The sequence below is a fragment of the Camelus dromedarius genome, chromosome 16 (assembly GCF_036321535.1).
Source record: "Camelus dromedarius isolate mCamDro1 chromosome 16, mCamDro1.pat, whole genome shotgun sequence".
NCBI classification, from domain to species: domain Eukaryota; kingdom Metazoa; phylum Chordata; class Mammalia; order Artiodactyla; family Camelidae; genus Camelus; species Camelus dromedarius.
In genome coordinates, this window is record NC_087451.1 from 15,903,830 (window position 1) to 15,918,972 (window position 15,143).

The 15,143-nt window shown below is 57.0% G+C and overlaps 1 protein-coding gene across 3 annotated transcripts in view; it reads right to left on the reverse strand.

The window, feature by feature from the left end:
- ATP2A3 (ATPase sarcoplasmic/endoplasmic reticulum Ca2+ transporting 3) overlaps positions 1 to 15,143 on the reverse strand; it is a 39,265-nt gene that overhangs the window by 17,868 nt on the left and 6,254 nt on the right. For all 3 annotated transcript variants that reach the window (XM_064495045.1, XM_031469497.2, XM_031469496.2), the window contains exons 2-14: positions 11,889 to 11,906; positions 11,547 to 11,629; positions 9,946 to 10,050; positions 9,620 to 9,758; positions 9,256 to 9,336; positions 9,081 to 9,166; positions 7,138 to 7,602; positions 5,475 to 5,563; positions 5,212 to 5,314; positions 3,863 to 3,994; positions 3,358 to 3,483; positions 2,020 to 2,238; positions 1,574 to 1,909 (exon numbers count right to left, since the gene is read on the reverse strand). In XM_064495045.1, the coding sequence (XP_064351115.1) occupies positions 1,574 to 1,909; positions 2,020 to 2,238; positions 3,358 to 3,483; positions 3,863 to 3,994; positions 5,212 to 5,314; positions 5,475 to 5,563; positions 7,138 to 7,602; positions 9,081 to 9,166; positions 9,256 to 9,336; positions 9,620 to 9,758; positions 9,946 to 10,050; positions 11,547 to 11,629; positions 11,889 to 11,906 (1,982 nt within the window). The remainder of the gene's footprint in view (positions 1 to 1,573; positions 1,910 to 2,019; positions 2,239 to 3,357; positions 3,484 to 3,862; positions 3,995 to 5,211; positions 5,315 to 5,474; positions 5,564 to 7,137; positions 7,603 to 9,080; positions 9,167 to 9,255; positions 9,337 to 9,619; positions 9,759 to 9,945; positions 10,051 to 11,546; positions 11,630 to 11,888; positions 11,907 to 15,143) is intronic.

Here is a 15,143-nt window from a genome sequence, read left to right on the forward strand (position 1 = left end):
AGGCTAAGGGAAAGGCAAGAGTGCAGACAAGTGCGAAGTTGGGGAGAAGACCAAGTCTAAGGTCAGAGAAGATGGGGAGGTGGGGACGGGGATGAGGGTAGGGGTGAAATGCAGGTGGGATGTGGGATAGAAGATGAAACTGAGGTTGAGGAAAAGCTAAGGTCAAGTCAGGAATGAGATTAAGGTTGTGGCCCAGGTCAAGGGCCAGTAAGGTGTTGTAGTCAAGGTGAAGGTTGGAGGCAAGGTGAAGAGTAGGGTTAAGAATGGACTCAAGATAAAAAAAAAATTAGATTAAGGTAGAGCTCAAGTGAAGGCTATGGTCCATATCAGGAGTCATGTCATGTTAGAGGTTGGAGCTGAGGTCTAGGTCAAAATTCAAGGCTAGATCAAAGTTGAGGTCAACATAAAGTACTGGATTGGGGAGGGGTCAAGCTCAATGTCAGGGATCAGGTCAGGATCCAGGTCAAGACTGGAACCCATAACAGGGTTGAGCTCAGAGTAAAGAATCAGATTAAGATGGTCAAGATTAAGTCAAGGTCAGGGACCAAGTCAGCGTGAAGGTCAAAAACAAGGTCAAGAACAAGTTTACAGTTATCAAATCAAGGCTGGTGCCCAGCTCACTATCCAGGTCAAGGCTGAGCCACACGACAGGATTAAGGTCAAGGTAAAGGACTGGGTCGGGCTGGAGATCAAGATTATAAACTGAGGCCATGTCAGGGGTGAGGTCAATGTCGAGAATCAGATCAGTGTTAACAGAGAGGTCAGCAATCAAGAATGAGACAGAACAAAATGTGAGCCCAAACCAAATGTCCATCCAGAGGGGAATGGATAAAGAGACAGTGGTATATCCACACAATGGGATGCCACTGAATAACAAAAGAGCAGTCATCTACTGATACCCACACCAACACAGATAAATCTTAAAGGAAAGAAGTCGGACACAGAAAAGCACATGTTGTATGATTCTCTTCATGGGAAAATCTAGGACAGACAAAACTAACCTATGATGGAAAAAATATTAGAACAGTGGTGGCCTGTTGTGGGAGGGGGCCTGATGCAGAAAAAGCATAAGGGGACTTCATGGGTTGATGGTAATGTTACCTCACTTGGTAAGAGTTTGGGTGACACAGGTGTGTGCATACATCAAAACTCATCAAATGAATGGTCTGCTTAAGACACGTACATTTCACTGCATGCAAGTTTTACCTCAAAAAGGAACAGAACTGGAACCACAAAAAACGTACTCTGTAGAGGATGTATTCCAAAGTGTGCCAGGTCGAAGTGTACTGACGTCTGCAACTTACTTCAAAATGCATTTAAGAAAAGGGGGATTAAGGACAGATGGATGGATAGATGTGTGATAAAGCAAATCTAACAATATGTTATTTGTAGAATCTAGGTGGTGATACCATTTCAATTTCTCTTGATGTTTGAAATTTTTTGTAATAAAATGTTGCAAATAATAACAATGAAGCAGAGGCAGGGGCTGCCGGGTTGTTCTTTCCAAACTCGGTGACAGGTGCTCCCCCGACCCCTCGCCACCTCCCCTCAGGCTCCCGCCTCAGGGCCTCACCATGGCGGTGATCTCATTAAAGGACTGCAAGTTTTCCACGATGCGGGACTTGTGGGCGGGCTCCACACGGGCGAAGCAGCGGGCTGTGCGGCAGGCTTGGCGCTGATGCTCGTAGCTGAGGTCATCGAACTCACGGCCCGTGTAGGCCTTGCCCACCACGTCCTCTGTGTCCTCGAAGATACCAAGCCGGCGGCAGATGGCCACAGCTGTGCCTTTGTTGTCCCCTGTGATCATGACCACACGGATGCCCGCCTGGTGGCAGCGTGTGATGCAGGCAGCCACCTCGGGCCTCGGAGGGTCCAGCATGCCCACGCAGCCCACGAAAGTCAGGTCCGTCTGTGAGGAGGGGGCAGATGCAAGTGGGCCCCAGGCCCATCCTCAACCTGCCACGTGCCCAGCCACTGCAGACAGATGCACGGCTCCCAGCCCGGGGCCCCAGCACCCACCTCGTACTGCGCAAACTTGCTGCAGTCGTCCAGCTGCATGTCCTCCTTCCTAGGGGGCGTGTCCCGGGTGGCCAGTGCCAGGCAGCGCAGTGTGTCCGAGCCCGAGCCCCAGTCCCGGATCTTGGCCAGGATCTGCTCCCTGGAGGTGGTGTTCAGGGGCACTGTGCGGCTCCCCATGCGGACTGAGCTGCAGCGCTCGATCACGCTCTCGGGAGCCCCCTGCATCGTTGGGGAGGGGGAGGCAACTCCGTCAGTCAGGACCCTTCCCCTCCCTCCTGCCCAGTTGACGAAATTGAGGCCCAGGTATGGGGAAAGGCCACCCAAGGGGAAACACGGCAAGGCACAGACTGGAATCCATTCTTTAAAAACTCAAGAGTGGGAACCTACAGGGCCCACCTTGAAGAAAGCCCAGAGGGAATTGGGGGTCCCCTCCAGCCCACAGCTGAGGCCTACTGCAGCACTTTGTGGGGTAGGGTGGGAATGGCAGCCGTCCTGCAGGCCCCACCTCCCTGTCAGCCTGGCACTACTGGGTCTCCAATTCTGCAGGGTGCTCAGCAGAGGGAGATGGGCTGAGCCCTGCCTGGAGACCAGAAACAGAGCCGTGCTCAGGATGTGGGGGTGTGGCTCTGGGAAGGTGGTCTTGGGGGTGTCAAGCTCCTCAGCAGCTTTGGGGAATCTCACCCCAGACCTTGCCCCAAGCTGGGAAGAATCTCTGAATCCTCCATCAGTTCCTCCTCCCTCTTCCCAAAGGGCACTCCAAATTCTCCCAATACAGAAGCTTTTCATTTCAAAAGAGGTTAAAACCCCCCACTGCAGGTGAAGCTGGGGCTGTGATTCCTACTTCAGGTTCAAAATCAGTGATAGGAAGTGCTATGGATGGGGGTCTGAACAGGAGCTGGTTCCTTCCTTCCTTGGGATTCAGTTTCCAAAACACAAAGCACCAAAGTTGGGTGCCAACCACTTCAACACTCCCTGTCAGAAGCAAAAGGGCTTCTGAGACCTTCCACCCTGGCCTTGTCGTTCAGATGGGGAGCCCGGGGCCCACAGAGGGGCATGGTGACCCCAAGGTCACACGGCCAGGCAGTGCCTCTCTGTCCAGAGCTGGGACCCTGGTGAGGGGCAGGCCTGGGTATCTGGCCCTGGCTTTATCTGCACCAGGCCTGGATCCTCCTCCCAGTTCCCCACAGCAGCTGATCACCCTCGTTCTGGAGTCATCACTTTGACAGTGGGCCTCACACCTCCCTCAGCTCCCACCGCTGGTTCTTCAGGGGACTGGAGACCAGGCCCTTCCGGGAACCCCAGGTGTACAGAGGCCCCAGGCCGGCCAGGCAGGCCCACCTTAACAAACATCTTGCTGCCCTGGGCCACCAGGCCAGGGCGGGTGGGCGTGCAGTACACTGACATGGACTTCCGGTCTCGGGAGAACTCCAGGGTGAATTCCTTCTTCATGAGCTGCTTGATGACCTGCCAGGTCCGAGGGGTAGGCGTCAGGGCGTCTGGGGCAGAGCCAGCTTCCTCACCAGCCGCTTGACCCCATGAGGAGCCTCTTGCTCCCTGCATGATGGTGTCCACCCTCTGCTGACCCTGGCATTCAAGGCCTCCATCTCCCTCTCCAGCCCCAGAAATGTCCCCAAGTTGCCATGTCCTGACCATGCTGTGTATTCCCCAACTCCCAGTCTTTGCCCACACTCAGCTGTTCCTCTCTTTTCTCCCCAGCCCAGCCTCACCAGGTGTCTGAGATCCTTCCTCCTCCCAGAAGCCTCCCACGACTTAGTTCCTCTCTCTCCCTTCTCCTGATGCCCCAGCCCCGGGGTCTGTTGCCCAAGCCCCCCACACTGCTCACCGCGTTGCAGGCGCTAGCTCGTTCCACCCGGGACAGGGCCTGCAGGTCGGTGTTAAACACATTCATCTTCTCCACCAGGCAAGTCAGGGCTGTCTCCGTGGCCTCTCCCACCTTCTCATACACACCCTTGGCCTAGCAGGGCCCAAGGTACAGGGAGTGAGAGGCAGGGTGGCTCCCAGCAGGCCCCCAGCCTCACCTTCCACTCGCTCCCTGGAGCTCCCTTTGCCAGAGTCACCTGTAACCTCCTTTGCCCCAGGCCTGTGGGCCCTTCCCAGGCCAGCTGACCTGGGGTCTGGTGGTGTCTGGCAGTGATGCTCACCTTCCCTTACCACAATCCCTTCTCCCCTGACATCAGTGGCCACGCACCCTCCCTGTTCTGTCTCATCTCTGCCCACTTGTCTCAGCTCCTTTCTCCAGATTTCTCTTTCTAAACCTTGCTGTCCAGGCCCTGCTCCTTCCCTCCCGCCTTCTCTCCCTGAGCCCTCACAAGCCTCCTGTCTCTACCAGCCTTCACGAGCTCACAACTGCCAGTGTCCAGCCCAACTGTGACTTCTCTCCTGAGCTCCAAGCCCACATGTCCAGTTGCTGCCAGTTGGACTTTGTTCCCTGGGGACCCTCAGGCTACCTCTCCCTCTCCCTATATTTGCCACTCCAGTGCCGGTCCCAGCCAGGACAGCAAGCAGAAGCTACCCTGACTTCCCCTCTGTCTTTCACCTAACCATCAGCAAGTCTCAGGATTTTGGCTCCTAAATCTCTCTCCAACCCATGTCTTCTCCCCTCTCCCAGAGGCCCCAGCCAGGACTCAGGGAGCACCTCTCTGGCCTGGATGACCACACAGGGCTCCTTGGTTCCGGTCTTGCCCAGTCTGTTTTGTCCTCCACACAGAAGCCTGGGTGAGCTTTTCTAAGACCTGGCCATATCACTTCCCTGCTCCAAACCCTTTGGTGACTGTCTACTGCCCTCAGCGTGGCATCAGACTGACTTGGTCTGGACAAGTACCCCCGCTCAGGCAGGAACAGCATGTTCAATGCCTAAATCACATCAGGCTGCTAAGGCCTGTGGGCCTTTTCTGGGCTGTGCCTTCTGCTTTAGACACCATTCCTAGTCTTGCCCCTCAAACCTCTTTCCCTAGGCACCCCTGGCCCCCATGCCCCTTACATTACAGTCCCCCACAGCCCAAGAGCCCCATAGCAGGGTTCCAAAGCCAGTATGAGGGAGAGGGAGGGGTGGCAGTGCCAGGTGTGCAGGGGGGCAGAGACCTCCAATCCTGAGAGTGTCATACTCGGGGAGAAGGGTCTGTCCTGAGCTCCTGGATACTAGGGAGGTCATGAAAGGGAGCAGGCGCCCACCTCATTGTAGTCCAGCGCTGAGTCGTTGCACAGGGCGCAGATGGTCGCCAGCTCCACCAGCCCGTCAAACTGTCCGCATATCACAGGCTGCTCCCCCTGCCGTCTGTGGAGCCAGAGCGGTCAGTACAGGGGCCTTGGCCCCGCCTCTGGGAGGTGCCTAGTCTCATGGCCCTGCCCCCAGGGAGCACTGCCCACAAACAACTCAGAGCAGTCCTAAGTAGCCCCGCCCACCCAGAAAACCCGCCCCGTCTCCGGGCACTCACACTTCGCCTTCTGGGGCATAAGTGGTACCAGAGATGGTGAACTCGTGCAAACGGCAGGTGCCTGCTTCGGCCGCAGCTACCACGAACATCTGAGGAGCACAGAGACATGCTCAGGCAGGTCCTCCTCCCTCCTTCCTGTGCAGCCAGTCTGATTAAAGCCTGACCCCAGGTTGGGGCGTGGCCTTCCCTCCCCCTGTGAAAGAGCACTGCATCCAGGCTGAGGCCAGGTGTCTCTGCTCTGCCCAAGTGTGTCCAGTTCAGGCTTGTCCTTTGCTCTGGACCCCTGAGGGGCTTATGGCAGATTCTTCAATGCTCTGGGGCAGCTGCTAGCTTGACAGAGCCCTGAGCTGGGGCAGGAAGCTTGCGTCCTTGCCCATTTCACTATGTGACCCCTGGCTGAGCACCTGAGCCTCAGTTTCTCCACCAGTAACACAGAGAGAAAGTGGGATCAGAGACCAGCTGCCCCTCCTTGCCCTTCAAGGGGATGAGTTCCTGGCCTCTGAGGGAGGAAACCCATACCCCATCCTGAGGCACAGACCCCTGTCCCAGGAGTGAGCTCCTGCATGCTGGGTCACCCAGCCCCCTGCACCTCAGGGACAGGGGGCTCACCCCTCCCAGGGCAGGCCATGTCCTTGTCTGTCAGCCAGCTCTGCCAAGAAGATAATTCTTGCTTCCTAGAGACTGCATCACTGCACATTCCCAAGCTAACGGCCAGCCCAACAGCACACAGTAAGTGCTCAATGTCCCTTCTGTTGTCCTTTCATCCCTGCCCCAGGGGATGGCCCTCCAGCCAGCACAGCTCCTGAGAAGTTGTTTCTTAGCCCCTCATCCAGGTGTAAGGCCTCTACGACTGCCCTATACTATGTTTTTCAAATCTTTGTTAAGGAACATCCTGTTCAAATGAATTCATACTATGGATTTTACCAGGTCAGAGGCTGCAGGGCAGTAAAGTGTGCTGGTGCCCCCCTCCCCTGCGGCAGCCTCTGATGGGCTTCTATGGGGGACTAAGGTCCCATATACAGAGCCTGGGTTTCCCAGGCCAGTGGGCAGATTATGGGAGCCAGGGTGGGAGAGGAGCAATGGAGAATCTGAGAGGGGTGGGAAACCCACAACCTCACCATCACCCCACCCGCTCCTCTACCACAGGGGCCTGCTGGAGTCTCAGCCAGAATCCCTGGAGGATGTGGGCAGCAGCCCAGGATCTGAGATCAAGTGCTACAGAATGAATAATTCCTGCCCACGCCCCTCCCGGGTCACTGGAGCCAGTGTATCTGGTGACAGGCATTGACCACTGAGAGTCATGGTGCAGCAGGACAGAACCCAGGTCCAGATCCAGCTTGGCTCAGATGCCCAGGCTGTACTTGACCCCCTCCTGGTCCTCTGTGGTTAGCTGGCAGGACCTGTACACCCAAAATTCAGATGAGGAAACTGAGGTTCACAGATGGGCAGTGGCGTGTGGGTTCTAATGACTCATGTCCAGCCAGGCTTTGCTGCTCTGTCCCATGAAAACTTGGATCTGTTCCCCACCATGGGGGTGACCAACAGGTCCTCTCCTCCTCCTCTGGCCAAAAAGGAGTCAGGGAGCAGCTCAGAGAGGGAGCCCAGCCTGTCAAGCATCACATGGCAACACCAGTGGGACCCCAAGCTGGCTGCAGCCACTCACCCGGCAGACCGACATCTGATTGGTGGTGAGTGTGCCCGTCTTGTCAGAGCAGATGACCGAGGTGCAACCCAGGGTCTCCACAGAGGGCAGACTCCGCACGATGGCATTCTTGCGGGCCATGCGCCTTGTGCCCAGGGCCAGGCATGTAGTGATGACAGCTGGGAGGCCCTCAGGGATGGCGGCCACTGCCAGGGCCACGGCAATCTTGAAGTAGTAGACAGCGCCACGGAGCCAGGAGCCGCCATGGGCCGGATCGGCAAAGTGACCGATGTTAATGACCCACACGGCCATGCAGATCACAGAGATGGCGCGGGACAGCTGCTGCCCAAACTCGTCCAGCTTCCGCTGCAGCGGTGTCCGCTCTGGTTCCACGGCTGCCATCTGGCTGCGGATCTTACCCAGCTCCGTGTGCAGGCCTGTGGCCACTACCACACCCACTGCCTTGCCCGATGCGATGTTAGTACCCTGGCCGAGGGAGGGATAAGAGAAGGGCTGGTTAGCACCCCAACAGCTGGGAGATGGCTCTTATCCCCCTCCTTGGCTTTTTCTCCATGTCACTTAGTGCTACCAGATGTACACAGCTCTGCAGTCGAGTTATTGCTGCCATGCCATGGTAGTGCCAGCTCTGCGAAGGCGGGACCTGGTTCAGTGCCATATCCCCAGGGCCTAGCCGGGAGCTGGGAACAGAGGAAGCGGGGGCCAGTGCTGACAGCATGATCCACCAGTGTAGCACAGCACCAACCCATCAAAATGCACTTCATAAACAACCAGCACAGCCACACAGGAGTGCAGCTAACTGGGATCTCAGGTATGCAGCTGGTAAGTATTTACTGAAGGTTCCAGCAAACATGAGCTTAAGTGCAAGGCCCCAGTAAGATCCCCAAGTCCTGGTGATCCCCAAGTCCTGGTGTAAGGGCGGCCAGCCTTGAGCCTCCATGTCCTTTCCTGGAAAATGGTTCAACAGAGGCCCAAGACACAGCTGCTCCCAGGAGGCTCATAACTCAGTCCCCTTCAGACAGGTGCACTGTGCGAGGCTGGAGAGGACGTGGGTCCTGGCAACTCCTGCCCCCACTTACAGGCCCCTCTGCTAAGGAAATGACCTGCAGTTAGCCAGAGTGCCCTCCTTAGAAAGCTTCTAGTGACGGCTGCCGATGCCTGAGCGTGCGCCTTGGTGCTCCCCCAACCCCACAGCAGCTTGTCCAAGGCTTCTGGGCACCTAGACTGGGCACTCCCCTCTCCATCTCTGTTCACTTCCAGGGAAGCTTTATAACCCTGTGCTCTGGGCCACTGCCCACTGGCCTGACCCATCCTTGTGGCCTCCGTGCTTGGCTTGAGGCTACTGCTGAGCAGCCTGTGAGCATCCCTGGTTAAGTCCCTCTGGGGCCACAGGGGCTGACCCCTCCCACCAGAGCTGAACTGATTACTCTCCCTGAGAAGAGCCAGGCAGGCTTGGCTTCTTGCCTTGGGGATCAGTTTTCCTATTTGAGAAACAGGCTGTTCCTGCCATCTTCCACCATTCTGGCAACGCCTCTCCCTCTAGAGGATTCTCTTGAGTGATTATAGGCAAGGTCTGCCCCTCTCCAGTTTAAGGCAGAATAAGCCTCGCGTAGGAGGAAAAGCTCAAGAATCAGACGTCTGAGTCCACATCCCAGCTCTGCTACTCACTGGCTGTGTGACCTTGGGCAACTTACTTGACCTCTCTTGTGCTGGAAAAATGCAGACAAGAGTACTTATTTAAAAGGCAATGCGAGAATTAAATAAATTAATACAGGTAAAGGGCTTAGAACAGAGCCAGACACACAGCCTTTGCTAATACAGCCATTATTATTACTATAAATTTGCAATATATTCTCAGTAATTGATGAGATTCTTCCTGTAAGGCTTTAAATATTACTATTTTTATCATTGTCCAGGCAAAGGCTCCAGGCATCCCAGGTACTTACAGAAAACAGCATGTTCTTCTTGTCCTGGTTCACAGCTCTAGGGTCTGGAATGGCGTCGGTGTGCTTGGTCACGGACACAGATTCACCTGGTCGTGGAATCAGAAATGAGAAGCCCCATGTGAAACACCCTCACCCCCTGGCCCAGCTGCCCTGGGCCCCAGCCTCCGAGCCTCACCCGTCAGGATGGACTGGTCCACTCTCAGCGTGGTGGACTTGATCTCAATGAGGCGGAGGTCGGCAGGCACTTTGTCTCCCACTGTGCAGGGAGAAAGGCTTGGCTGAGTGTGGCCTTGGGTGCCACCTCCCAGGAAAGCCAGGAGGGCTCCCAGGAGGCCAGGCTTGGGCTGGGAGGCAGGGCCCTGAGCTGTGCCCTGGCCTATGGTCCCCTTATCTGTCCAATGGGGTTCTGGCCAAAGAGCTTTGGAGGGATCCAACAGGTCTCCCCCAAAACACACACATTCAGCCAGAAAGATATTCAGAGCCAGAGAGGGTTGGGCTCACCAGCATCCCATAATGAAAGGAGGAAGCCCCCAAAGCACCTGCCACTTCCACGATGTCCCCAGGGACGATGTCCCGGGCGCGGATCCTCTGCACGCCCTTGCGGTCTGAGCGGATGACCTTGCCCATCTCAGGCTCGTACTCCTTCAGGGCCTCGATGGCACTCTCAGCATTGCGTTCCTGCAGAACACGAGGCAGGCCGGCCATCTGCCTCCTGCTGGCCCCAGCAGGCCACCCCCTTGGAGTGACACCCTTGGGGCCTGGGATACATCTGGAAGCAGAAGGACCTGTGGGATTCCAGGACCAGGGGGAGGTCACACCTAGCAGCCAGAGACCCCAAGGCCCAGCCCACCCCCAGGCCTCCCACCTGCCACACGCCCACGATCGCATTGGCCACGAGGATCATCATGATGACCAGCGGTTCCACGAAAGCTGTTGTGGTCTCCTCGCCCTCCTCGAACCAGGCCAGGACCTGCCGGGGTCAGAGCTGGTGAGTCTATGCTACACCGTGGGCCAGGGTCTGCTCGCCATTTCCTTTCTACTGTGGGTCTCCATCTGCCCCCTGGCTTTAGGACAGATACCCGTGGAGAGTCCTAGACTTAGAGAGGGGCTGCTCTGAGAAGGCCTTGGCCTAGGGCACCCAGCCCCACGTAGTGACCGCAACAGCCCACGTCCCACTCTGCCAACTTTCAGGGACATGAGGCATTTGTACAACTGCCAGCTGGAGGTCTCACGGTCCACCAGGCTGTGGTTCTCCAAGTGTGGGGCCAGACCAGCAGCAGCAGCATCACCTGGAAACTTGCCAGAAATGCAAATTCTTGGGGACGGTCTATCCCAGACCTCCTATGTCAGAAACTCTGGGATGGGGCCCAGCAGTTTGTGTTTTAAGAATCCCAGGTGACCCTGCTACATTCACACCCCTGGGCCACTGGCCAGAGGAGCCCAGAGCCCAGGCCTGGAGGCAGGAGACCTATTAAGTCCTATTCCCATCTTTTGGCCCAAGTGGGTTCTTGTCAGCCTCTCCAGGCCTCAGTGTGTCCATCTGTTCTGTGGAGGTGGGGGCCCAGAACCCCTTTAGCTCAGCTGTTTTGAGCACCAGCCTGGACAGACTTTTCTAAAAGTGCCCAGTTTCCACAGAACACTGAGCAGCCAGGAGGGCCAGACACAGCTGGAGGGGAAGAATCAGTCCCACCCAGCGCCCCTGCTGCCTTGCACTCCACGTTGCCAAGATAAGGCCTCCTCCCCAGGCCCTGCTGGGCATGGGGCTGGGAGCAGCGGTCACATCCACTCTCAGGGCGACCATTCCCTGCATGACCCTTGGGTCTCTGCTCCTCGGGCACTGAAGACACCGCTGTCCCCCCTCCCCACCGCTCCACCCTGGCCCCATGGCCCTGCGGGTCCAGAAGGAATCTGGGCAGCAGGAATAGGGGACAGCAACAGCGAGCAACAGCCACAAGGAGGCGGCAAGAGGTTAAGTAAGGCCCAAGGTCTGTCTGAGGAGCTGGAGGCCAGGGAAGGGGCTCCCAACCTGGGCGATTTTGCCCCCCAGGGACATATGGTAACATCTGTAGACCTGATTGTCACAACTAGGGAGTGCTGCTGGCATCTGGTGGGCAGAGTCCAGTGATGCTGCTAAAAACCCTAGAGTGCACAGGATGGCCCCCACAACAAAGAATTACCTGGTCCAGGAAGTCAGCAGTGCTAAGGAACCCTTTGCTGGGCAGGGAAGGGCAGGGTCAGACTTGTGCTTTCTTGAGCTCTCTGACAGCCAGGGTGTGAGAGGGGTTGGAGGGGACAGATGGGAGCCAGGAGTCCAGTGTTGGGGGCAAGGGCGGTGGGCAGGTAGGGGCCCAGGGATGCCCACAGCTGACAGGACTGCCCTGTGGTCCAGAGCCTGGGCCTCAGCACCGCCCCCACCTGCTCTCCCTCCCAGGCTGCCCGATGCCGTAGAATAGGGGCCTTACTTACAAAGGAGACCAGGGCGGCCAGCAGCAGGATGCGCACCAGGAGGTCATCAAACTGCTCCAGCACCAGCTCCCACAGGGACTTCCCTGGGAACAGGAGCACTGCATGAGGCCTAGGCACCTGCCCGACTGACCTGCCCCCATTCAGAGGGTGGGGACCACCTGGCCCACTCCCTCCCTACCATTTGAAGAGGGAGAGCCTGAGAGCCTGAGAGGCACAGGTGGGTGATGCTGGGGGAGCTCAGAAAGAGCCCCACTCTAACGGGGAAGTGAGGACACAGCCTGACAGCAAATGGCCCAGGATGCCACCCAGTGGCCTCTCAGCCTGCCCTGGCCCAAGCCTCACCTTCCTCGGTCGGGAGCTCTGCCGGATCCAGGCAGCCACAGGAACCATGAGGAGACAAGAGATGGCTGGGTTACACAGCGGGGCCTGGGAGGAGTCTGAGCAGCCCCTCCCCCCATCCCCACCAGGACCACCACGATGGGCAGGACATATCCCCACAGCTCTCTGAGGTCGCAGAACAGATGGAAGCCCAGATGCTTCCACCCACCTGCCCTCCCTTCAACCTGGTTGTTGAAGGTCTGGTGTGGCCTCACTTACCCCGGAACAAGACCAGATACAGGAAGGTTCTGCCAGACCCTCCAGCCCAGTCCCTCCTCCGATGCACAGAGGGGAAACTGAGGCCTGGAGAAGAGATGGGACCCCTGAGGTCACAAGGGGAGTTGGTAGTTCTGACAGCTCTCCTGCAACGTCCCCCAGCCCCTCCCTCAAATTGAGAACATCGGCTCAGGGCACCTCTGACACACCTGAATCTCGGGACCACAGGGACAAGGTCTGTGGCACCGCCAGCCCGCTGAGCCCCACCCTACCCAGGGGCTCCCCCTGGGCTTGACCCCAGCCGCCAGCATCCCAGGCAGTGAGGAATCCGCCACGGTTCAGTTTCTGGAGGTTGAGTCCCCACTTATCCCCTCCCAGGCCCTCTGCTCCAGGTAAGCTCAGCCAAGACCCACCTGGCACACCCAGGCCCGGCCCCACAGAACGTTTTGAAGAACTATGTTTCCAAACACCACCAGGACCTGCTGCCACTTTGCGGGCTCCACTTTTACCTCCTCCGTTTCTTGAAGCACCTTTGTTTCAGGCAGGGCTGGCTGCCTCAGTACCTAAAGTCCTGGAATCTCCCCAACAGCCTAAAGGGGAGGCAGGTGGAGATTGACCCCATTTCACAGGTGCACAACCTGAGGTCCAGAGCGGAGACACGGCTTGAACAAGGTCACACGGGAAAAAACGTGTTTGTGGGTCTGTGGGAAGGGGCCCTGGAGGGTGGACTCCGATGGGTTCTTCTTCCCTCTGGCCAAGCTTGGGACCTGCTGAGGCCCCTCCCAGAGTGAGACAAACAGAGCCTTGCCTCCTCCTGTCCCTTGCTACTCACAGGACAGTCCCCAGGCCAGCAGCACCGGCATCACCTGGGAGCTTGTTAGCAATGCAGAATCCGAGGCCGCACCCCCGGGAGCCTCCCCCTCCCTCCTCCTCCTTCCTGACACGGGTTCTGTCCTCTGTCCACTTGATTTCGGCTCAAGCACCTGCCAGCACCATTTCCCAAGGGCGCCCTTTCCCTGCCCACCTGTTGGGAAGGTCTGGGGTCTGCACCTGGCAGCAGAGCCATGGAGAGTCTCAAGCGGCCCACTGGACTGCAGGAATCCAGGAGGAAAACACAGAACCTAAAAATACACTTTCTAGCATTTTCTCCAAAGCCCTATTTTAGGCAACGGCTGACATTTTCCGTGGAAAATGTAATCTCCAGTGTCCTGAGTTGAGATTAAAATCAAACAGACTTTTTCCTTCTGATCTATTTAGCTGAAGTGAACAGGAAAGGCGGGGGGAGGGCCAGAACTGGTTTCTGGGCCAATCCTCCCATGGAGCAGGGTCCTTTAGAGGTTATCCCGGCCATGCCCCAGCCTCAGGGCCACATCAGCCTGCTTCTGCCAGGCTCTACCCTGGAGATTCCTCGACCCTTCATCTCTGCGGGTATCTTCAGGGCTCCTGACCCAAGGGAGAGTTTCTCTGTGAGTCTCACCTGTATCCCTCCTGTGGTCTCCCTAACCCCTCCCCCAGTCAGGCACGTAGCCCCTGGGCCACCACATTCCTCAGGGCCTTTTTTCTGGACAGGGAAGAGGCTCGGGGTTGAGAAGCATGCTCCAGGACAGACATGCCAGCTCTAGTCCCTTCCACAAGCTGCCTTCTGTCTGCCGGTCTCACCGGTTCTTCTCTTTCTACTCCTCCACCTGGGTCTCCCCTTCTGCGGACCCACAACCCCATCCAGGATCCACTCTCGGAAGACTGATTCTACTGATTCTCCCCACCCTGGGGGCACACAGTAGGACTGTACTTCCCAGCTCCCTGTGTGAGTTGCAAAAAAAAAAAAAAAAGGATGCCTGTCAGCTTGGGCTGGAATGCTGTATTGCTGGTAGGAGACTCCGTGGAAGAGTGCTGTCTGATGGAAATTTCTGTGAAGACAGAAGAGTCCCACAGCTGCGTGAGAGTCCGCTACAGTAACCATGTGTAGCCACTGAGCCCTGGGAAGGACTGAAAAGCTACATTTTAACTTATACCTAGCCTTCCTTCATTTAAACTCAAATAGGGCCACACGGGGCTGGTGGCTGCCCTACGGGACAGCGCAGGTCTGGAGCCCTGTGTACTTCTGCTACAGCAACCAGTGACTTGCGTCTGCTTTGTGAACCCGAGTCACAGAGTCAGGAGACACTGAGCCCCCAGGTGAACTGCCACTGACATCCGTATATACTATGTGAGCACGCGATGACCTCCATTGTTTCAAGCCACTGAGACCTGGGGGTTGTTACTGCAGCATAACCTAGCTGATCCTGACCGCTGCCCTCTTCTCCCCAGACGTGGCCTTTACCACAAGGCTCCCCTTCCACCTCCATCCGCTGCCCCCGTGGGAGGCTCGGCCAGCCATGAGGACACCCCAGATGCCCTGCCCAGCCCTGCACATGGGCCATCCCTGTGCACGTGAGGCACAGGCTTCCAATCCTGCCTGAGCAGCTGGCTCCCTGTACGGCCCTGAGCCTCATCTGGAAGATGGAGCACCCACCCACACCCTGAGGGGCTGCTGTGAGGAGTATCATGATTATGAATATGAATAAGAGTCACGTTTACTGAGCACTTACTATATCCCGGGGTAAATGGGGAGGGCGCCTGAGCAGGTGCTCCGCAGACAGAATCATCACAGCAGAATGATTAGTGTTGAGTGTGCCAGCCGCCATGCTAACACCTCATGTATATTGTTCTCTTGTGATTCTCAAACAACCCAAGAAGGAGGATACAACTATTGCTCCCATTTTACAGGGAAGACAACTGAAATGCAGAGGTTGAGCAACTAGTTCATGGCCACACCACTGGGAAGTGGGCTCAGGCAGTCTGGCTCTCGAGCCCCTGCTCTGGACTTCCCACGCCCACTCCTAGGCTGTCCTGCCTTCCCACCCTGATGCTCCCCTGCCTTCCCTGGCCGAGGTCACCTGAAAACAACGTAGTATCCCATGTTCTGCTGGTTGGGCTAGATGCCCTTACCTTACCAAGAAGCCC